The 24,186-nt window shown below is 44.0% G+C and overlaps 1 protein-coding gene across 5 annotated transcripts in view; it reads right to left on the bottom strand.

Annotated features, from left to right (window-relative positions):
- Nucleotides 1–967: 967 nt before the first annotated feature.
- Nucleotides 968–24,186, bottom strand: part of LOC125446597 (protein-cysteine N-palmitoyltransferase HHAT-like protein) — a 63,183-nt gene continuing 39,964 nt past the window's right edge. For all 5 annotated transcript variants that reach the window (XM_048520319.2, XM_048520315.2, XM_048520300.2 and 2 more), the window contains 8 exons: nt 20,021–20,215; nt 16,425–16,634; nt 15,225–15,396; nt 13,681–13,825; nt 11,943–11,978; nt 11,141–11,342; nt 3,579–3,723; nt 968–1,647 (listed from right to left, as the gene is read on the bottom strand). In XM_048520319.2, the coding sequence (XP_048376276.1) occupies nt 1,535–1,647; nt 3,579–3,723; nt 11,141–11,342; nt 11,943–11,978; nt 13,681–13,825; nt 15,225–15,396; nt 16,425–16,634; nt 20,021–20,215 (1,218 nt within the window). In that variant the 3' untranslated portion in view covers nt 968–1,534. The remainder of the gene's footprint in view (nt 1,648–3,578; nt 3,724–11,140; nt 11,343–11,942; nt 11,979–13,680; nt 13,826–15,224; nt 15,397–16,424; nt 16,635–20,020; nt 20,216–24,186) is intronic.

The raw sequence follows: 24,186 nt of genomic DNA, 5'->3' as shown, positions 1-24,186 counted from the left end.
ACAAGCTCCATCCTATAAACAGGGAGACCAAAATTGAACACAGTATTCCAAAAGTGGCCTAACCAATGTACTGTACAGCCATAACAAGACTCCCCAATCCTGTACTCAATGCATTGACCAATAAAGGCAAGCGTCTACCTGCAACTCCACTTTCAAGGAACTATGAACTTGCACTCCAAGGTCCCTTTGTTCAGCAACACTCCCCAAGACCTTACCATTGAGCGTTAAAGTTCTGCCCTGATTTGCCTTTCCAAAATGCAGCACCTCACATTTATCTAAATTAAACGCCATCCGCCACTCCTTGGCCCATTGGCCCGGCTAATCTTTTAAATGTGATTGACATCATTAGAAAGGAAAGAGGGTTGGGGTGTGGAGGCATGTGTGGGACTGGAGAAAACTGGGGCAGAGGTTTTAAAGAGGTAATGGATTAAAGTGAAAAGTGAAGTGTTTGGAGATGAAAGCCCTCAGGCCTCGAGAAAACAAAGCTCCAAACTGAGGACGAGTCCAATTTAACATTTATTTCCGTTGTGTATGTGAAGTGCTTATAAATTAACACAGTGCAGCTTAAAGGAACAGTGAGGCAGGAAGTCAGTGTACAGGAGTTCACAGTTAGTTATTTATATTTATCCTTCACAAGCACTTGAGTCAGAGTGGATTTCTGTTATAAAAACTTCAAGATTGAGCAGAATAAATTATACTTTCGAAAAGTAATGTGCCGAGCATTACAGATACCTAGATGGAGAAGAAAGCTCGCAGAGCAGTAATGAATGAATGATAATTGTTCAGGATCTCAGTTAGTGTTTTTTATCGCAGACTCCATCACTCAAAACCCACAAATCTCCATGTGGCTTTCCCAGTAATTGCGTGCATTAGACTGTGTGTGTGTGTGTGTGTGTGTGTGTGTGTGTGTGTGTGTGTGTGTGTGTGTGTCGGGGTGTGGAGGGGGGGAAGTGGGGAGGGTTGGGTGTGTGTGTGTGTTGGGTTGTGGAGGGGGGGGAAGGGGGGAGAGTGTGTGTGTGTGCGTGTGTGTGTGTGTGTGCATGCATGTGTGTGAGTATGTATCTGTTTGGGGTGGCATCTAGGTGTGTGTGGATTTGGAGCCAGTCTGCATTTCCAGCCTCAGTAGGGGTCCAGCCCGTCTCTGGGAACCCCCTGTGTTGTCAGAGATGAGGCAGCCTGATTTTCAGTCGAATTGAGAGAGAGTTTCCTTCACACAAATTCTGAAGATTGGAAAGTGGATATCAGCCACAATGAAGTCGGTCATGGGCTGGGGGAGGTCAAACTCAAGTGATCTCCTCCAGCAACCTCTGGAGCAAGATATTCACAGTCTGAGAGGAGTCTTTCCTCCTTTACACACAGTGCAGGAATTGAGGGAAGAAGGGGAATTGATCTGTTCGACCTTGTTACAATTTAATTAGGTAATTTGTCTGTTCCTGCAATCAGAAACTCTCCACACATGACAAATGAACCATTTGGTAACTGCCCAAGCTAGAACTTTCCTTGATTCATTTGCGTTCCTCTCTTGGGGAGTTCTCTAGTCCACTTTCTCTTTGTCAGCTTCTATTGCCAACCTTCGCTCGTTCTCCTTGATCAGCTGTACCCCGCAGTACGTCACAAAAAGAACACTCAATAGACTCCAGGGGAATCCTGAAATTGAGAGATAGACAGAGAGAGAGAGAAACAGTTTCTCAAGAGACTGGAGCTGGATTCATTGATATCATGCTTTACCGAAAGCCTTCTCTGTGAGTGGCTCAAGTCAAATCACCTCCTTCGAGTGTTCTCAGGCTGGGAAATAGCACCTTCAGCACAGGAGGTGGCCATTCAGTCTCAGACGCCTTTACTGGCAATAGAATTGACTTAAGAGAAAGGAAGGTCACTCTCACAAATAAAGCAGGGTTCGTCTTAAAGAAAATTTATTGAGAATGGAAGGGATAGAGTGCGAGCATGTGTTCACTTATTCTCCTTTAATACTCCTACCCGTCACCACCAGTTCCATGGCCACCAACACAATATCCAGGCTTGTGCTGGCAAGTGGCAAGTAACATTCATGCCACACAAATGCCAGGCAATGACTGACTCCTAATCACCATTCCTTGTCATTCAATGGCATTATCATCACTGAATCCTCCACTATCAACACCTTTTGGCCCAACAAATCCATATTGAATCTCAGAGCATCCCACCCAGACTCATTCCCCATTCATCAGAAACTCAACTGGATTCGCCACTAGATTGGGTCAGAAGCTAGGAATAATGTGGCGAGTAACTCACCTCCTGACTCTCCAAAGCCTGTACACCATCTACAAGGCACAAGTCAGGAGTGTGATGGAATACTCCCCACTTGCCTGGATGAGTGCAGCCCCAACAACACTCAAGAAGCTTGACACCACCCAGGACAAAGCAGCCTGCTTGACTGATAACACATCCACAAGCACCTACTCCCTCCAACACTTAGACTCAGTAGCAGCAGTGTGCACTATCTACAAAATGCATTGCAGAACTTCACCAATGATCCTCAGGCAGCACCTTACAATCATGACCACCTCCATCGAGAAGGACAACAGCAGCAGATGCATGGGAACACCACCCCCTGCAAGATCCCCCCCAAGCCACTCGCCATCCTGACTTGGAAATATATCGCCATTCCTTCACTTTGCTGGGTCACAATCCTGGAATTCTCTCCCTGAGGACATATGTGTCAATCCATAGTAAGTAAACTGCAGGGGTTCAAGAAGGCAGCTCATCACCACCTTCTCAAGGTCAACTAGCGATGGGCAATAAATGCTGAGCCCAGCCAGTGACGCCCACATCCCACAAGTGAATAAAAAAACTCCCTCCTGTATTTTGTCCTAATTGCTACTCTTCTTGTTCCCACTTAGATAATGAATGTTATTTAACTAGGGAGGGCATCACAGCCCAATATTGCTTAACATCCTTGACTTGTATTATTCAGCTTACTGGAAATGGGAACAGGGAGCTGAGTACAGTACTCTACTACAACTACAGGAGCTATTACCCGTAGTTCAAACATGGTGCTTTTAGGAGCTGCACAGCCAAGGACTATGGTCAGGGATGAATGATTGAATGCGGATTTTCCCCCCATGTTTCTTAGAATCAGTGTGGAAACAGGCCCTTTGGCCCAACAAATCCACATTGAACCTCTCAGCATCCCACCCAGACTCACCCCCCTATAACCCACCTAATCTACACACCCCTGAACACTATGGGCAATTGAGCATGGCCAATTCACCTAGCCAGCACATCTTTGGACTGTGGAAGGAAACCGGAGCACCCGGAGGAATCCCACGCAGACACAGACAGAATGTACAAACTCCACACAGTGGCCAGAGGCTGGAATCGAACCTGGGCCCCTGGTGCTGTGAGGCTGCAGTGCTAACCACTGAGCCACTGTGTTGCCCCCTATGTTACTCATAGACCCTTTCCTCCTGGCACCCAGGCAGTGATTAGCATTGGTGGATGCCTGGCAACAGTGGGAAATGATGATGAAAGTAAACCTGCCCAAGGTCAACTTTGCTGAAATGTTGTTAATTAGCTCCACGGCCTTTGATAAAGCTTACCAGTGAGGAACAACCTTCCAGCAACCAAGAGAGCAAAGTCAACACTGTTCAGTGAAAGGACGTTGTACAAAATAATGGCCCAGAAGTTGGCAGCACCAAACACTCCTCTGATTCTTCGGGACATTGCCTCAGATAGTTGGTTAGCCTGCGAAGAAATTTTAAAAAAACACATTTAAATCACACCATTGTCCTTCTGGCTGACAGAGATAGTAGGGACATCAGCTGGGCAGGGTAACACAATAAAGGAATACAATAAAAAGGTACAAATATACTGAAACAACTGCGGATGTTGGATATCAGACACAAAAACAGAGATTTGTGGAAAACCTCAGCAGGTCTGGCAGCATCTGTGGACAGAAAGCAGAGTTAATGTTTCGGATCCAGTGACCCTTCTTCAGAACTATAACAGAAGAGGTGATGGTAATGTCACTGGACTATTAAAGCAGATGGTCAGGCTAATAGAGTCATAGATTCATACAGCACGAAAACAGACCCTTCAGTCCAGCCATCCAAACCAACCATAATCCCCAAAAGAACTAGTCCCACTGCCTGTGCTTGGCCCATATCTGTTCAAACCTTTCTTATTCATGTACTTCTCCAATCTTTGGGACATTGTAACTGTAGCCACGTCCACCGCTTCCTCAGGAAATTCATTCCAAACAGGCACCATACTCTGTGCAAAGATATTGCCCTCATGTCTTTAAATCTTTCTTCTCTTACCCTGAGTCTTGAACTCCCCCACCCTAGGGAGACGACAACTGCCATTCACTTTATCTATACCCCTCTACAAGGTCACCCCTCAACTTCCTACGCTCCAGTGAAAGAAATCCCAGCCAATCCAGCCTCTCTCCATAACTCAAACCTTCCACACCTGGGAACATCCTGGTAAGTCTCTTCTGAACCCTCTCCAGCTTAATGATATCTGGTGACAAGCAGCTAGAGAAATGCAAATTCAGTTAATAAAAGCCTTGTTTCCAAAACAATGACCATTGTCATAAAAACTCTCCAATCCAGGACCACAGGAATTCTGTCCTCAGAGATAGTAAGAACTGCACTTGCTGGAATCAGCGATAACACAGTGTGGAGCTGGATGAACACAGCAGGCCAGGCAGCATCAGAGGAGCAGGAAAGCTGATGTTTCAGGTCAGGACCCTTCTTCCCCTGGCTTGCTGTGTTCCTCTGGCTCCACACTTTGTTACCACCGATTCCAGCATCTGCAGTTCTTGCCATCCCAAAGATTGCAGCTGTTCAAGAAGGCACACTGCCCCTTTCTCCAAGGCAATTAGGGACAGGCAATAAATGCTGGCCCAGCCCGACCACAATATTATTGAAAGTCTGGAGTCGCAGACCAGGTAAGAATGTCAGATTTCCTTCACCAAACTCTACCTGAACCAAGAGCTAATTGGCACAGGATTAACGAGATTAAAGAAGCAAATGCATGGCTGAAAGATTGGTGTGGGAGACGTAGGCTCAAATCTGTGAACACTGGCACCAGTACTGGGCAAGGAGGGAGCTGTTCCAATGGGACTGGCTCTACCTGAATCATGCTGGGACCACAGTCCTGGAGAATCTTGTAACTAGGGCTGTGGATAGGACTTTAAACTAGCAGATGGATTGGTTCACTTGCTTGAGAAGTTATAAAATCAACAGTAAAGGAGGAGGCAGAATTGCAGGTTAGTGACAGGGCTGATTGTTACCAGAAATGAACCATAAAAGTGAAGGGAAATTTGATAAACAAACAAACCTAAAGGTTTTGTATCTTAATGCACAGAGCATTCAGAATAAGGTAGACCAACTGATGGCACAAATCAAGACAAGTGAACATGATCTCATAACCATTACTGAAATGTGGTTATAATGAAATCAAAACGGGGAACTTAACATTGAGAGACACTTGAGCTTTCGGAGAGACAGGAGGGGTGGAAAAGGCGTTGGGGCAGCATTATTAATAAAGAGATGGAAAAGGGGCAGCTGCAAGGGGTGATCGAGCTCGGATAATATAGAGTCTATTTAGGCTGAAGTAATAAAACAGGAAGGGAAAGAAAACTTGGTAGGAATAGTGTACAGGCTCCCGAACAGTAAGCACTCTGTAGAAAAAGCTATACAACAACAAATAATAGGAGCATATAGGAACAATACAGGAATAATTATGAGGGATGTTAATCTTCATGTCGGTTGAGTTAATTAGATTGGAAAGGATAGCTACAACAACAAATTGATAGTCTGCAATACAGATGGCTTCCTAGAGCACTACATTATGGAGTCAACCAGGGAGCAAGTATCTTGGATCTGGTAATGGGGCAAGTTTAATAAATGACTTCAGTGTAAAAGATTCTTTAGGAAACAGCAATCATAACATGACAGAATTTAACATTCAGTTCAAGAGTGAGAAATTTGAATCAGAAACAGGGATCAGAAACAACTACGTTTAACTTAAATAAAGGGAATTTCAATGAAATGAGGACAGTGTTAGCTAAAGTGAACAAGCTTTCCTGATCCTATGACGTTGCTTGGCCTGCTGTGTTCATCCAGTTCTACACCTTGTTATCTCGGGTGCATTGATTAGCAGGAAGCAAGCAGTGGCAGATATTTAAGGAGGTTCATGACTCTCAGCAAAAACACATCACAGTAAGGAAGAAAGATTCTAAAAGAAAGATAAACCAACGATGGCTAAGCAAGGAAGGTAAGGGGAATATTAAGTTGTAGGGAAAATCATATAAAAGACAAAAGTCAGTGATAGCCCTGAAGACTGGGTTAACTTCAGCATCCAGCAAAGGAAGACTGAGAAAGAGAGTAAAGAAAGAAAAAGTAAACTATGTGGGCAAAATAATGAGGAATATATATATTTAAAAATACTCTTATTGTCAGTTCTCTTCAAAAAGGAAGAGAAAGGTCAAAGAGAACACAGGCCCCTTAGAAAATGAATCGGGGAAATGGTTTGGAGAACCAGGCAATAGCAGAGGAGTTAAACAGATATTTTTCATCAGCCTTTATAGTGGAAGATACTTTAAACATTCTGTTCATACTAAAGTATATAGTGGAGAAATTAAATACCACCGTCATCAGTGGAGAGGTGGTCTTAAACAAACTAATGGGGATAAAGGCAGATAAATATCCTGGCCCTGAAGGCTTTCTTCTTAGGATCCTAAAAGAGTTAGCTTCAGAGATAGCGCATGTATTGGTTGTAATTTTCCAAAAATTGTTGGATTTTGGAGCAATACCAGAGGATTAGAAAACTGCTAATGTGATACCCCTAATGAAAAAGGGAGGGACGGAGGCAAAAAGCAGGTAACTATAGGCCAATTAGCCTAACATCTATTGTTGGAAAAGTATTGCAATCAGTTATTAAGGAGTAATAGTATAACAGTTAGAACATCATAATCTAATCAAGCAGAGTCAGCATGACTTTATGAAAGGGAACTTGTGTCTGACTAATTTATTAGCGTTCTTTGTAGCAGTTTCAATTTGAGTGGATAGAGGGGAACCAGTAAATGTGTTATATTTGGAATCCCAGCAGGCGTTTGATAAGATACCTCACAAAAGATTAAGTCAGAAGGTAGTAGGTGTGTTGATGTATACTACTAGTGGCATGAATAAAGAATTGGCTAATCAGCAGGAAATAATGAGTTGGGATAAGGAATTCTTTTTCAGGTTGGTGACGCTGTAACAGTTGGGGTTTCACAGGGATCAATGCTGGCACCACAACTGTTCACAATATATATTGATGACTTGGAGGATGAAAGGGAATATATTGAAGTCAAACTTGTAGACAACATAAAAATAGGTGGAAAGGCAGACTGTGAGAGCGATACAAACAATTTATGGGGAGATATTCGGAGGTGAAGTAAGTGTGCAAAAAGTTGGCAAATTTGAGTATAATGTGGGAAAATATGAAGTTCTTAATTTTTGGAAGGGATAACAAAATAACATTATTATTTAAATGGGGAAGATCTGCAGAAAGCTGCAACACAAAGGGACTTGGGGTAAATTGTACATGAAACACAGACAGCTATAGCACAGAGATGCAGCAGGAAGGCTAATGGAATGCTGACCTTATATTGAGGGGTGTTCTGAGGAAGGGTTACTGGACCCGAAACCGTAACTCTGTTTTCTCCTTCACAGATGCTGCCAGACTGGCTGAGCTTTTCCAGCAACTTTGTTTTGTTACTTATTTTGAGGGGGTTGGAGTATAAGAGTAGGGAAGTCTAACTGCATCTGTACAAGGTGCTGGTGAGATCACATCAGGAGTGCTGTGTCCCCTTATTTAAGAAAAGATATTAATTCATTCGAAGTAGTTCAGAGATGGTTCGGTAGGGATGATCCCCCTGGTATGGAGAGATTCTTTTAAGAGCAAATGTTGAACAATTTGGGACTCTGCTTTTTGAAGTTTAGAAGAACGAGAGGTGATCTCTTGAAATGTATAGGATTCTTAAGGGGCTTGACAGGAAAAATGCTGAGAGGATGTTTCCTCTCATGGGAGAGTCTAGGATCAGAGGTCACAGTCTTAGAATAAAAGGATAACAAGATACGACTTAAGTGAGGAGGATTTTCTTCTCAGAGTGTTGAGAGTCTTTGAAACTCCTTGCCACAGAGAGCTGTGGGGGCAATATCCTTGCGTATACTTAAGGCTGAGATAGATAGATTCTTGATCAGTCACAGGTTACGAAGAAAACACAGGAAAGTGAATGTGGGGAATGTCAGATCAGCATGAACTTATTGAATGGCAGGGCAGGTTCCAGGAGCCAAACAGCCTACTGCGTTCCTATTTCTTTTGGTCTGAGGGGCATTAGTGAACTAAATGGATTTTTGCAACAAGTGTTACACAATTACCCTTGGACTGGATTTTCATGACCAAACTTTTATTCTATACAAATTTGACTATCTGCCATGGTGGGATTCAAACTCTTGTCCCTAGAGCATTAGCCTGGAATATGTGATCACTAATCCACTGACATTACCACTGCATCACATCATCATCCTTTCAGATAATGTACATTCGGGACATGATCCTCAAATGTATACAGATGGCTAACATTTCACTGAGCTAAATTGCAAAGGCCAAACCTAGAGAAGAAATATTTCATTTTTAAATAAACCTCCAAAACTCAATCAAAAATATTAACGGTGACAATTCAAATTGTGCTTTCCTTCAAGATATTCTCTGTTGTCCGATGTGATGTCATCATAAAATGATGTCACTGTGAAAATAATGTCCAATAAAGCAATGATGTCCCAAAAACGTTACCTCGACTGCATTCTCTCCCTCTGCCTTCCTTTCTTCTCTTTCCAAAGGAAAGGTTTGGGGTCTTTTCCATTCAAGACGATATGACATACGTCTAGAGTAGGCCATTCAGCACATTGAGTTTGCTCTACCATTCAAGGAGATTGTGGCTGCTCTGATAATCCTCAACTCCACTCCCCTGCCTTTTCCCCATCACCCTCAATTCCCTTGCAGACTAAAAATCCATCCATCTCAGCCTTGGATATACTTAATGAACCAGACTCAACAGTCCTCTGTGCTAAAGAATTCCACAGATTCACTACCCTCTGAGAAGGGATTCCTCTTTATCTGTGACCCCTCATTCTGAGATTGTACCCTCTGGTTCTAAGCTCTCCCACAAGGGAAACAATTTCTCCGCATTTACCTGTAAAGTCTCCTAAAAATTTTGTATGTTTCATTAAGATTGCCTCTCATTCTTCTATACTCCGATGCGCACAGGTCCAACCTACTCAACCTCTCCTCATAAGACAATCCCTCCATACCTGATATCAACCTAGTGAACCTTCTCTGGACTTCCTCCAATGCCAGTATAACTTTCCTCCAACACCATGGCATTTTTTTCCTTAATGGGCTGTGGGTGTCGCTGGCTTGGCGAGCGTTTATTGCCCTCCCTAAATTCAAAAGAACACAACCATTAAGAGGAGTAGACTATCCAGCCCATCAAATCTACTCTTCAATTATGCTTCAACCCCACTTCCCTGCCCACTCTCTTCATCCCTTCATTCCTGAAAACACCTAGAATCTCTCTCTGTCTCCTTGACTTAAATATATACAACAATGGAGCATCCAAATCTCCTGATTAGAATCCCAAAGATTCACAACCCTTGGGGGTGAAGCAATTTCTCATCTTAGTTCTAAACAATTATCTCCTTATTCTGAGACCATATTTTATGCCTCTTCAGAATCTTGTTGGTCTCAATGAGATTATTGCTCATTCTTCTAAACTCCAGGGAAGATGGAGTCAATTTCTTCGGCATGTCCTGATTGGACACCCACTTCATTCCAGGAATAAATTTAGTGAACATTCACTTCTGATGCAAGTGTATATTTTCTTAAACATGGAAACCAAAACTGTGCATCTAATTATGATCTCGCCTATACAATTGCAACAAGAGTTCTTTATTTCTGTACTCCAACCGATCCTCCAATTAAGGCCAATCTGCTCTTTGTATTCCTAATTGTTTGCAGTACCTACAAATTTCACATTTTTAATACAGTATTTTGCTTTCATGTTCCTATAGCAAACGTGAATAATTTCACACTTCCCTACATTGTCATCAATCTCCCATCTTGATGTCCAGTCCCTTAACTTGTCTATCCTTTCAACCATTGTATCCTCCTGATAGCCTATTTTTCCACCGAGCTTTATTTTTTTAAAATCCATTCACAGGATGTGGGCATCAGAGGCTAGGCCGGCATTTATTGCCCAGAGGGCAGTTAAGAGTCAACCACATTGTTGTGGGCCAGGAGTTACATGTTGGCCAGACCAAATTAGGGTGGCAGTTTCTTTTCCTACAAGATATTAGTGAAACAGATGGGGTTTTCCCCTAAAATCAATAATAGATTCATTAGACTCTTAATTCCAGATTTTTAATAATTCAAATTCCACCATCTGCAATGGCAGGATTTGAACACAGGTCCCCAGATTGTCACCTGGGTTTCTGGATTAACAGTCCAGTGATAATACCACCAGGCCATCACCTTCACTTACTATCAGCAAGTGTCGACTCATTATTGTCTCTTTTCATCTCAGTCATTCATGGGGATTGTAAAATAGCTAAATCCCCAGCACTTACCCCTGTAGCACTCCATCATTCACCAAGTACCCTATTTATGCCCTCTCTCTGCTTCCTGTCTACGAATCAATCCTGTCCCAATGCTAATATAGTACCCTCAATTCCATCAGTCCACACCTCGCATATTGATTGTCTGTGAGTGGGGAAAGCAGGATAGATGGTCCAAATGGTTTTCTCCTATTCCTGTTTCTTGTATTTGCCCCAAAATGACAGAAGGGGATTTGAGTTAATGTCTCTTCCAGAAGGGAGCACGTCTGAAAATGATGCACTCTGAAAATGTGAACTTAGATTTTATACTCCAATTCTGGGATAGGGCTTGAGCCCTCAATCTGTTGACTTGAGAGAAGTGCGCATTACCAACTGAGCCACAGACAGGTCTGACCAGCTCCATGCATGCAACTCCCAAGCTCAGGAGGTGCAGGAATTCCCAGCTACAAAGGGTTTTGTTAACCAACAACGGAAATGTTGCAAGTTTAGGATCTCACCTCAATAGAAGCAAAGGGTTCCAGCTGGAAGAACTTTTGCACCCACAGCTCAAAGTTGAGGCCAAAGCAGTTACACACGGACCAGATGTAGACCACGTTCTCCGGGCCGAGCCAGAGTGTGGTGATAAGGAAGGTGCAAATTGTCGCCAGCAGCTCCTTCAGAATGTTGTCATGGTCTTCTCCCAAATAATCATAGACATACCTGGGAAAAAAGGAACACTATCTTTGTAGCTCTCGTGTCCAGGCTTACCCTCTTTTCTCTTGCTGGGGGTTCATGATAATTAGCTTCAAACATGCAAGGCCCTGCAAGGCCAGGCTTTATCCTGTTTACATTTGAGAATCTCCCATTAAAGATGGTGGTATGGGTTAGGGTTGTGATGGTGGTGGTGGGTGGTGGGAGTTGGGGGGTGCGTCACAGTTGAGCAGTGCAATGCTCTGATCTCCACCACTTCGCCCCTGTCTTTGCCCTCCCCTCCCACCCAGAGGGAGCGCCATTTGGATGAACCTCCAGCGAGGAGCTGTACCAATGATGTTCGCCACAAAAAGAATGAACCTGCAATTGTATAGTGCCTTTCGCCACCTCACACACTGCCCTGAAGCACTTAACAGCCCAGGAATCCCTCCTGGAGTGTCACGGAGAAATGATTGCTGACAATCTGCGCCAAGAAACACCGCAGGAATGTCATTACTATCAGAAACTCTGCCACCACTTTCTCATGGCAATTAGGGAAGGGCATCTATGTGGCTTTGCCACCTCCCGGGTGCAAATAAAAACAGATCAAAACAAAGATTGGTTACTTACTTACACAGCCAGTCATTTATCCCTCTGTCAAAGTGCCTGAAATATAGATCATATAATTATAATTACAACACTTAAAAGACATTTGGACAGGCACATGAAAAGGAAAGGTTTAGAGGGATATGGGCCAAACATGCGATTAGTTCAGTTAAGGAAACCTGGTCAGCATGAACGAGTTGGGCCGAATGGCCTGTTTCCATGTTGTATGACTCTGTGACCCTAATTAGTAGTTTCCACTGGTCTGAGGGCTTCTTCCTGAAGGCACAAAAGTAAACAGGTGCAGAAGCTCCATTTACTTCACTACACGGACCAGTCACTAATTACTGAATCTATCCAGATCATTCCTAAAGAAGCCAAACCACGTTCCATATGATAATTTCACCTTGTATTGTTCCTTTATTTTTCACTGCAACAGCGTGTTGGAACTCCCTCCCTAACATCACTGCGCATGGACAGTCACCGAGCAGACTGCAGCCATTCAAGAAGACAGCTTGCCACCGGCTTCCCAACTAGGAAGCCAGCAGTGAGATCCAGCAGCACATACACACCAAGAGTTTTTATATACACGCCTAACAAATCAGTCATCACCTTCCACCAAACAAACATTCTGTCCACCCAGCCCCTGAATCCGAACCCTGAATAGATTCTTTAGCTCAGAAGTCACACAACACCAGGTTATAGTCCTAAGGTTTATTTGAAATCACAAGCTTTTGGACCGCTGCTCCTTGAAGGAGTGTGATTTCTGACTTCTTCCACCCCAGTCCAACACCGGCACCTCCACATCTACTCTTCAGCTAATGGCAACACTGGACAAGTTAGATCATGAAGTGATGAAAGCTCTATTTTGCATATAAATTATTGAGTCCTGAATCCAGAATTAGAGGCAGTAGGCCAGCTCAGTTATATTTATTTAAAGTAAAGTTCAGAAAGTCGATTTTGGAACAGCAACAAAAACAAATCAGTTCTAAGCAAAAGGAGATAGCAAAAACTGCATATGCTGGAGTCAGATTCAATACAGTGTGGAGCTGGAGGAACACAGCCGGTTAGGCAGCATTACAGGAGCAGGACAGTCAATGTTTCAGGTCAGAACCCATCATTAGAAGATTTGATTGGAGTCCTTACAATCACGAGGCACTTGGAAACAGTAAATAAAATGGCTCAAGTGTACAAATTGAAGACGATTAGCAAAAGTAGAAAGAAGAAAAGCTACTTTGCACAATGCATAACTACAATTAGGTCTACACCACCTGATAGGGTGGCAGAAGCAGATATAACAGATTCAAAGCAATCTGAATAAAGTTTTGAAGAAAAGCAAATTACAGTGATGACAGAGGAAAAGCCAGGGAAGAAAATTGGACAGGGAGTGATAGTAGGAACTGCACATGCTGGAGAATCTGAGTTAACAAGGTGTCAAGCTGGATGAAATTGGACTGTTCCCTTGAAACAGCGAGCACAGACTGAATGGACCGAGGGTCCTCCTTCTGTGCTGTACTGCCCTGAATTCTATGAACAGCCGACAGCGCAGACCTGCCACAGCCTATACGCACAGTTTGATCTCTTGTAATGTCAGTGTCTGAAAGCTTGACAGGCAGAAAAATTCCATTGTTACCATAATGGATGCAAAATACACAAGCAAACTATAGGGACCAGCTCCTTTTTGCAGTAATCCCAGAGCTCTCTTTATCTGTCCGTCAGAAGGACAAAAGGAAACAGAATAAAAAGGAAGAAAAGAGACACTTACGTTTCAGCAAAGACGTACAGCATGGTGATGCATTTTGGTGGCTTGGGTGGGTCAAGATAGTCAAGTCTGGCCACGGTTCCAATCATTCCGAACATCACCGCTGCCTTTATCCAGTCGTACACCAGGTTGAAATAAGCCAAACAAGCTTTGCCATGGAATCAGGGAGGGAGATAAAAGCAAAGGCACATTTGTCAGTGAAAATATTTCAGTGCCATTAGTAGTGGGTTGAGTTTCTATTTGGTAGGGTGTCCTTTATATTAGAGGGCTCAGGGCAGAGTAGGTAGAATCCGTCCCTCTGAATTAGAAACACCAGATTCAAGTTCCAGCTCAGATGTGATGCCCCAAGGAAGGTGCATTCATAATGTTACCCAAACAGGTTGGGGAGACAATGGCCTGGTGGCATGATCATGAAACCCAGACTCAGGTAATGTCATGGGGACCTGGGTTCAAATCCCACCAAAGCAGAAAGTGTAATTTGAATTCAATTTTTAAAAATCTGGAACCAAGAGTGTAATGTTGTCAATATTGTTAGAAAAAGAACTGCCATCCTTACCTGGTCTGGCCAACTTGTGAGTCCAGACCCACACTAACTTAATTGTCCCCTGAGATAACAGGAACTGCACATGCTGGAGAATCCGAGTTAACAGGGTGTGGAGCTGGATGAACACAGCAGGCCAAGCGGCCTAACTGTCCCCGAGATGGCCACTCAGTATGAAGGCAATTACAAATGAGCAATAAATGCTAGCCTTGCTAGCATTACCCACATCCTATGAACAAATAACAAACTTGGAAGACTTCATTACTAGTATACTTCCTTTAAAAGAAAATTAATTTTTTAGAAGATAATAAGGGGAGGAACTGGATGAACACAGCGGGCCAAGCAGCATCAGAGGAGCAGGAAGACTGACGTTTCAGGTCTGGGCCCTTCTTCAGAAAAACTTTTTTCAAACGCTTCTTTGCAAAAATAGCAGTTTTGGGTTGAGGAGAATTCAGGTTTCCATAGTACAGCTTGTAAAAGCTGGGAGAAATACAGACAATAGCACAAACTGAGAGGAAGGGAATGTGACAGAAGGCCATAAGGAATAGGAGCAGGATTAGGCCATCTGGCCCATCGAGCCTGCTCCACCATTCAGTAAGATCATGGCTGATCTTTTCATGGACTCGTCACCACTTACCTGCCCACTCACCATAATGCTTAATTCCTTTACTGTTCAAAAATCTATCTTTACTGAAAAACATTCAATGAGGCAGCTTGAGCTTCTTTGCTGGGCACAGAATTCCACATGTTCACAACCCTTTCAGAGAAGAAGCTCTTCCTTATTTTGAGGCTATGACACCCCCCCCCCCCCCAGTTGGAGATGAAGTTGCAGCTGGGGCAAGACCGACATAAAAGAAAGCCAAGGAAGGATTTGAAAAGGAAGTGAGGAAGCCCAAAGCCTCAGTGAGGTCAGGGATAATGGTCAAGCAAGATTTAAGAGGAGATGTTTGGGCACGGGAATGGAGCTGTGGGAGTCAATGGACTAATGGGAGAATCCAGGACTTACCTAATGCCCAGTCGGAAAGGCGTGCCACCAATTTCAGGTCCGAAGGGATGGTCAGAATGTATAGGTAATGGAAGCAGATATCCACAAGGATTATTACAGCAAGGTGCACAATGGCATACTTCCTGATGTTCCACATTTCATTCTCTTTCCGAACAAGCTTTTCTTGGTTCACCTGTGATACGGGAGGTTCAGAGTAAGAGAATTTTCTATAATAGGAAATTCTTTCATAGACTCAGAGTGCCACTGTACAGGAGGAGGCCATCAGGCCCATTGTATCTGTACTGCCTCCTGAAAGAGCTACCCAGCTAGTCCCATTCTCCAACCCTTTGTCTGAGCCCTTTCATCCCTTCCAAATATATCTCCAGCTCTCTTCTGAAGCCTCCTATGGAATCCTCCTCCACCACAATCCCAGGAAGTGCATTCCAAATCCTGACAAACTCTCTGAGTAAAGAAGTTTCTCCTCATCTCATTCCTAGCTCTATTGCCGACAATCTTGAAATTGTGGCGTCTAGTTACTGACATAGTGGAAACAGAACAACCTGTCAAAATGATTCATAATTCTGAACACCTCCATAAGGTCACCTCTTAATCTTCTCTGCTCCGAGGAGAATAAACCCAATTTCTTCAATCTTTCCTTGCATCTAAAACCCCTGGACAGGGTCAAATGCTATTTGACAGATCTCACCCTTGACCAATGTTGCTCTTAATTTCTGTGTGTGGCCTTTCTGTTGTTCTGTGTGGGGTCCCTGAGAGGGCCAGCTGCTGCTGCACTGCCTATCTCTTCCCTGGCAAATTCTCATGTCCATTCAGACAAGCAGCTACATCATCTCAGGTCTTGAACAATCTTGTAGATAGTCACTCCAACACAGCACAAAGGCAGTGCAATACTACCAAGAATACCTCTGTTTCGATCAGAGATTCAACCAAAACCCCCTCTTCCCTCTCTCCTGGGTTAAAAAGATTCCATGGTGTTTTTTTCTAAAATAGAGCAGAAGAGATTTACCCCTGCGTCCTAGCCAATATACCAACATCTGGGTTATCTAAGTACTATTCTGGCTGCTGTGGGATGCTACTGTTCCTGAAAGTCACAACAGTGACTATCATCTCTCACTGGTTGTAAAAGCACTCTCGGACATCCTGAAGGTGTATACATAAATGCAAGTCTTTCTCTGATCTCCTGGGCATTGTTTTGAAGCTCACCTGAGCGTGGAACTGATCGAAGGTCATTACCGGTCCGAAGAAGAAGAAAGGGAGGTAGAAGTTGTACACCAGCAGATCCAGAATCGAGTAGTTCCCATCTTTCCTCTCGGTGTTTTCCAATGCAAAGCTCATACATCGCATGATGGTGAAACCACTTCCTCCATAGAACAGGACATCATGCAGCTGGAAGGTGCCTGTTACAAACCCAGTCTAGGATGAGATGGACCGGAGAAGAGTTCAGGTAGGGAAAATTCAACTGCACGAAAACGGGGATCTCCAAAACAGGCTAACCAAAAAGTGGATCTACAAAGATCTGGCCCAATACCATATTGCAACCCTCCAGGAATCATCAGAACAACATTTACTTCATTGCACTGGATATTCTTTTGAGCGAAGGACTCGAAGAAATGTGTTCTGCAGGTGAATTTGCTGTGCATTCTTGAGGCAGGCAGTGAGAGCTGCCTTCTTAACACATAAAGCAGCACAGCTTTAGCCTGAAGAACCCTATTGTACCGAAACACATCATTACAGAGACAGTAAGGATTTGGCCTCTAAAGTAGGAGCATGAGAAACATGAGAGGGCAAAGACACCGATAGTCAGTATCGGCAGACAGCAAAAAGGGGGATGGTCACACAGTGGTAATACTATTGGACTAACCATTCTGTGTCACAGACTAATGTTTTAAAGACTCATGTTCAAATACTGAAGCTGGGAGAATTTAAATTCAATTAATAAACAGAGAGAAGACATGACCCACTATCTCTCGTATCCTTACATACAGATGAGGAAGGACACCACTTTGATTGGGACAACACATCCATCCTTGGACAAGCCAAACAGAGACATGCACGAGAATTCCTAGAAGCATGGCATTCCAACCAGAACTCCATCAACAAACACATTGATTTGGAGCCCATCTACCACCCTCTGGAAAAAAAGAACAGGAAATGACATCACCAACACAGGAAATGACATCACCAACCCAAGGAAACCTAAATATATAAATAGAAAGCAGGACATAACACCAGCGCTTCACCGGAGGCTCACTGATGATGTTACCTAGAATGGTGATGAAACGTCTGAAAACTAACCTTCCAGCTCAGTGAGCAAACTCACATCCAGAAGAAACTGCTCATTTCATTAACAGACTGTCATAAAAACTCAAAGTTCTGCAGAGGAACAGGCCCTAAATAAAAGACCTTCTGATTTAATTGATCTGATTCCCTCTATTCCTGCCTATTCATGTATATGTCAAGATGACTCATAAACATAGCTATTGCATCCATCTGCATTTCTCCTCTGGCAGTGCGTTCTGGGCACTTACCACTCTCTGAGTAAAAAACTTCCCTTCACATCTTCTTTAAACTTTCCACCCCTTTACCCTAAACTTATGTCTCCTAGTAATTGACATTTCCACCCATGGGAAAAAGTCTCCAACTATCCATTCTATCCATGCCTGTTAAAATTTTGTGAACCTCTATCATGGTGTCTCTCATCTTCTGACGTTCAAGTGAAAGCAAACCAAGTTGATCCAATCTCTCCTCATTGCTAATGCTGGTCACAGGTCTTCAGTCAGAAAAGCACCCTTCCACTACTACTCTCTATCTAGTTCTGTATTCAGCTTACCAGCTCACCACAGACCCCACGTGACTTCACCTTTTGTGTCAGCCTGCCATAAGGAACCTAGTCAAAAGCCTTGCAAAAGTCCATACAGACAACATCCAATGCCCTGACCTCAATCACCTCTGTCACTTCCTCAACAAACTCAAACAAGTTTGTGAGACAGGACCTTCCCCACAAAAAGCCGTGCTGCCTATTGCGAATAAATCCACATTTTCTCAAATGTGACTAAATCCTGTCCCCAGGAATTTTCTCCGATAATTTCCCTACCACTGACATATAGCTCACCAGCCTGTAATCTCCTAGATTATCCCTGTTGCCCATTTTAAGAAAGGGGAACAAAGTTGGCTACTCTCCAGTCCTCCGGGATCTCTCCAGTGATTAAAAAGGATATGAAGACATCGAACAAAGCCCCAGCAATTTCCTCACCAGCCTCCCTCTGTATTCTGGGATAGACCCGATCAGCTCCTGGAGAGCTGAATACCTTAATGCTTTTCAAAATGCCCAGCACCTCTTTTTTCTATTGACATGCCCTAGAATGTGAGTACTGAGACTCACCATCTTTTGTGTCCTTTCCCTTTATGAATACAGATATCATGTATTCATTAAAGACCTCTTCCACTTCCTCTAGCTCCATGCATAAATTCCCTTCTTTATCCTTCAGTAGACCTACCCTTTCCATAGCTCCCCTCTTGCTCCATGTATATGCATAAAATAGCTCGGGATTTTCCTTAGTCTCATTCACCAAAGGCATTCCATGGCCCCTTTTAGCCCTAATTCCTTGTTTGAGTTCTTGCTCGCTATTTTTGTACTCTTCGAGGGCTCTGGCTGTCTTGAGTTTCCTAAAGCTTATATATGCCTCGTTTTTATTTCCAACTAAGCTCTCAATTTTTCTTGTCATTCAAGGTTCCTGAACCTTGCCATCCTTATTCTTCATTTTCACAGAAACATTCTGGTCCTGAACTCTGATCAACTGGCATTTAAAAGATTCCCACGTGCCAGATGCAGACTAAATTGCCACCCCTAATCGAGGTTCTTCAGCTCCTGTCTAATATTGCGGTAGTTAGCCTACCCCTCCAATTTAATACAGGTATTTCTCCTATAATGTGATAGTTGTGTTCTTGAGTGACCTTGCACTATAAAACATCGCCATAGAAAATCGCATTACACGGAAATTGCTACACCTGTACAGCAGAAAGTTTGCACTATCTAAACAGAGTCCACTATTCATCAATCACCTTACAGCCAATTTACGTTTATGAAACACACGCTATAACAGAAATGCCTGCACTTTCACCCAAGGGCTACTCTTATCTTTATCCATAAATAACTTCAAACTTACGGAATTATGGTCACTGTTCCTGAAATTCTCCCGCACTGAAACTTCAATCAACTGGCTGGGCTCATTCACCAATAACCAGGCCTAGGATGGCCCCTTCTCCAGTTGGACTATTTACACATAGTTTCTGAAAACCGTCCCAGACACACCTAACAAATCCTTTCTCCTCCAAATCCATCCAAGCCCTAGCGCCAAGACATCCCCATCAGTACAGGGGAAGTTAAAATCACTCACCATAACATTTACATTTTTCCATAATCTGTTCACATATCTCTCCCTCTATCACACACTAGCTGTGGGAAGCCTGTAATACAATCCCATTCAAGTGACTGAACCCTTCCTAATCCTAAATTCTACTCATGTAGTCTTGCTGGATGAACCCTTCAAGGTGTCTTCCCTCAGCAGTCCTGTGATATTCTCCCGAATCACTAACACAATTCCCCCAACTCATTCCTACCCCACTCTATCATGCCTCTCTGGAATGTTAAGCTGCCAGTCCTGTCCATCTCTCAACCAGCTATTTACAACATTGCGCAGTGAATGAAAGGATGAGGGGACAGAAGGAAAAGTGGAAGAGGGAAATCATTATTGAATGGAACAAGCTCCAGGGCCTGCTCCTATTCGAGACACTCTTACCTGCCAAGAGCTCACGGGTTCGAATTTGAATGTTGCTAAGCTGCAGAGGCCAGCAGCGAAACACAGCCACTTCTGTTTAGCTAAACCGATGCTGTACAGCAGAAGGCAGTGGACCAGGATCAGCGTCAGGTATGAGAGACCCATTGTAGCCAGAACTGCCAGCATCCCGTAAATCATAAAATACATGGATCTGTACTGTGTAAAGACAGAACACTGGTCATATAATAACTGTTCACAATATTAAAAGGTATAGATCATCCAGTGGGGGATGGCAGCATATTTGTCACGTCACCATACTAGCAATACAGAGGCTGTGGGTTCAAAGCTCACCGATGCATCTTGTGGAATTTAAATTCAATTAATAAAGTCTGGAATTTAAAGTTAATCTCAGTGATAGTGACCATGAAAACTATCATCAGTTGTTGTTAAAACCTATCTGCAGTGGAAATCTGGCATTCTTACCCAGTCTGGCCTCTACGTGACTCCAGACCCACAACAATAATTAGGTACGGGCAACAAACAGTTATGTCCAAGAAAGTTTCTGAAATCAATATGTGGAGGGCCCAACTCAGGAGGGTGCAACACTGGACCTCCTCTTAGGAAATGAGGTCAGGCAAGTGACTGAAGTGTCAGTCTGAGAGCACTTTGGGTCCAGTGACCATAACTCTCTTAGTTTTAAGAGATAATGGGAACTGCAGATGCTGGAGAATCCAAGATAATAAAGTGTGAAGCTGGATGAACACAGCAGGCCAAGCAGCATCTTAGGAGCACAAAAGCTGACGTTTCGGGCCTAGACGCTTCATCAGAAAAAGCTGATGAAGGGTCAAGGCCCGAAACATCAGCTTTTGTGCTCCTAAGATGTTGCTCGGCCTGCTGTGTTCATCCAGCTCCACACTTTGTTATCTCTTAGTTTTAACATAGTTATGGAAAAAGATAAGACAGGTCTACAGGTTAAAGTGCTAAACTGGAGCATGGCCAATTTTGGAGTCATTAGGCAGGATCTAGCAACAGTTGATAGGGTGAGTTTGTTTGAAGGAGAAGGAATGACTGGTGAATGGGAGGCTTTTAAAAGTGTGAGATCAAGAATTCAGGGACTGTATGACTCTGTTACAGCGAAGGGAAAAGCTGGCAGGTTTAGGGATCCCTAGCTGATGAGGGATATTGAGGGTCTGGCCAGGAAAAAGAAGAAGGCATACATTGGGATTGGCAAGTTCAATTCAATACTGATAAGTGTGAGGGTTTGCACTTTGGAAAGTCATACCAAGACAGGATTTATACAGTAAATGGTAAGATTGTGAGGAATGTTGTGGAACAGAGGGACGTTGGAGTGCAAATACATAGTTCATTGAAAGCGGCATCACAGGTGGAACGGGGTGGGGAAGAGGCATTTAGCAGGTTGGCCTTTATTGGTCGAGGCACTGAGTATGGAAGTTGGGATGTTACGATACAGTTGTATAAGTCGTTGGTGAAGTCACACTTGCAGTACTGCGTATCGCTTTGGTCACCCTGTTTATAGGAAAGACACAGTTAAACTGGGAAATGTGCAAAGAAGCTTTACGAGGATGGTGCCAGGAACGGTAAGCTAGACTAGAGTTATGGGGAGAGGTTGGCCAAGGTAGGACTTTATTCCATGGAATGTAGGAGGATGAAGGGTGACATTACTGAGGTGTATAAAATCATGAGGGGCAGAGATAGGGTGAATGCATACAGTCTTTTTCCCAGGGATGGGGAGTAGAAAACCAGAGGGCATAGGTTTAAGGTGAGAGGGGGAAGATTTAAGAAGGACCTGAAGGGCAACTTCTTCACGCAGAGAGTAGTGCGTCAATGGAATGGTTTGCCAGAGCAAGTGGTTGAGGAAGGTACAATAGCAACATACAAAAAACGTTTGGATAGGTACATGGGTGGGAAGGGTATGGACCAAATGCAGGCAATTGGAACTAGCTGAATGGGCACCATGATCAGCATGGACCAGTTTGGGCCAAAGGGCCTGTTTCCAACCTGTGTAACACTACGACTCTATGACTGTAAATGCTGCCTTGTCAGCATGAAAGAACAAACAAAAATACCAAACTGAAAAGATGAGCAAACAGACATGGGTCAGGATCACAGTCCAAAGGCTTTTACCTCAATTCAATATTGTCAGCCAAAATCCAGCCTCTGCCAATAGGTTGCATCGCTGTGTGGTGTACAAATTCTTCTGTGTCCAGAGCAGCTATTATGGGCTAAATGGCCTTCTCTGTACTGTATCATTCAGTGAAGTGCCTCAGTTTCTATTGAAGCTTTCCAGTTTATAATTTCAATGCCAATTATCTCACTGACTCCAAATTCTGGCAATTGCAAGCTAGCCATCATTGGGCAGGTGTGGTCTATAAGCTACTTTTCAAGGGGCACAAACTGTTTCAGCATAGAATATTTTTGATAACCTGAGGAATACCCTGGGAACTGGGCAGAAACAACCTACATTTTGCGTATCAATAACCCTGTGACCAGACCAAACCCGTGAGAATACGCAGCTGGTAGATATCATTAAATCTCCGTCCCTTTTGTAAAACCATGCTTTCGGAAAAAGCCGACACAAGCAGGGCTTGGGACGCAGCTTCCCCCCACTCCACCCCCCGCCCCCGAAGTCTGGGGGATTAGCGTCACCTCAGACCAAGGTGGGCAATAACCAACAGCTGTCCGGTAAGATCACTTGCACAATTTCAGAGTAAGACTCTGTGTCTCCGTTTCGCAAAACCTGTCAGTGATAACGGGAACTGCAGATGCTGGAGAATCTGAGATAACAAAGTGTGGAGCTGGATGAACACAGCAGGCCAAACAGCATCTCAGGAGCACAAAAGCTGACGTTTCGGGCCTAGACCCTTCATCCTTTTGATAGAAAAGGGCCATGCGGGGTTGGGGAACAATAAGGTTGGAGGCTGTGGGTGGGAGGTCACCTGAGATGATGAGGTCATGGATGGTATTGGAGATGATGGTTTGGTGCTCGAGGGTAGGGTCATGATCAAGGGGGCAGTTGGAGGTGGTGTTGGAGAGTTGGCGTTTGGCCTCAACGATGTAGAGGTCAATGCGCCATACTACAACTGCGCCTTTTTAGGATGAAGGGTCTAGGCCTGAACGTCAGCTTTTGTGCTCCTGAGATGCTGCTTGGCCTGCTGTGTTCATCCAGCTCCACACTTTGTTATCTGATATCGCAAAACCTGTCAACCTGGTCTGAACACAGCAGGTGGCAGTAGCAACACTGGTCCCCATTCCCAAGGTAGAGTAAAAGTGAAGGTAATGTCACTATACTCCCAGAAGACCACCTTCTCATTAGAGACAGAATATGAATGGTGCTGGTCTGACCTGAGGGGCCATGAGCCTCAAATAAGGTGGGAGGTTGAGATAGAAAGCTCTTCACAGTAACCTCAGCCAATGCAGGAATTGAACCCATACTGTTGGCATCACTCTGCATTGTACACCAGTCATCCAGCCAGCTGAGCTAATCCATAGCAAAAGCACACAGGCACAAGCAAGCCACCTCTTGGAGGGAGGATGGAACGAGGAATTGGCCACACTGGAAACTCCTGGAAACAACATCTTCGTGCACAGAGATTAGCAGGCCGGTGGACAGGCAGCTGGGCAGACGGGCAAGTGACATCGTCCTGGGAGTGTGGGCGCATGAGACTCCTCAGTGACCACCCTCCACCCTCAGAAGGGTCAAATGAGGAGGCAATGGCTGTGTGGTATGATCATCAGACTATTAATGCAGAAACTCAGCAAATGTTCTGGGGACTTGAGTTTGAATCCTGCCACAGCAGATAGTGGAACTGAATTCATTAACAAATCTGGAATTAAGAGTCTAATGACGACCGTGAATCTGTTGTCGACTGTTGTAAAACCATCTGGTTCACTTCAAAGAAATAAATTGCCATCCTTACCTGGTCTGGGTCTGTGTGTGACTCCAGACCAAAAGCGATGTGGTCAACTCTTGAGTGCCCTCTGGGCAACTACAGATGGGCAATAAATAGGGTGGCATGGTGGCTCACAGCACCAGGGACCCAGGTTCAATTCCACCCTCGGGCAACTGTCTGTGTGGAGTTCGCAAATTCTCCCCGTGTCTGCGTGGGTTTCCTCCCACAGTCCAAAGTTATGCAGGTTAGGGTGGATTGGCCATGTTGAATTGCCCA

The sequence above is a fragment of the Stegostoma tigrinum genome, chromosome 2, assembly GCF_030684315.1.
Source record: "Stegostoma tigrinum isolate sSteTig4 chromosome 2, sSteTig4.hap1, whole genome shotgun sequence".
NCBI classification, from domain to species: Eukaryota; Metazoa; Chordata; class Chondrichthyes; order Orectolobiformes; family Stegostomatidae; genus Stegostoma; species Stegostoma tigrinum.
The sequence above is the reverse complement of the archived record's forward strand: the minus strand, read 5'-3'. Positions and strand labels throughout refer to the sequence as shown.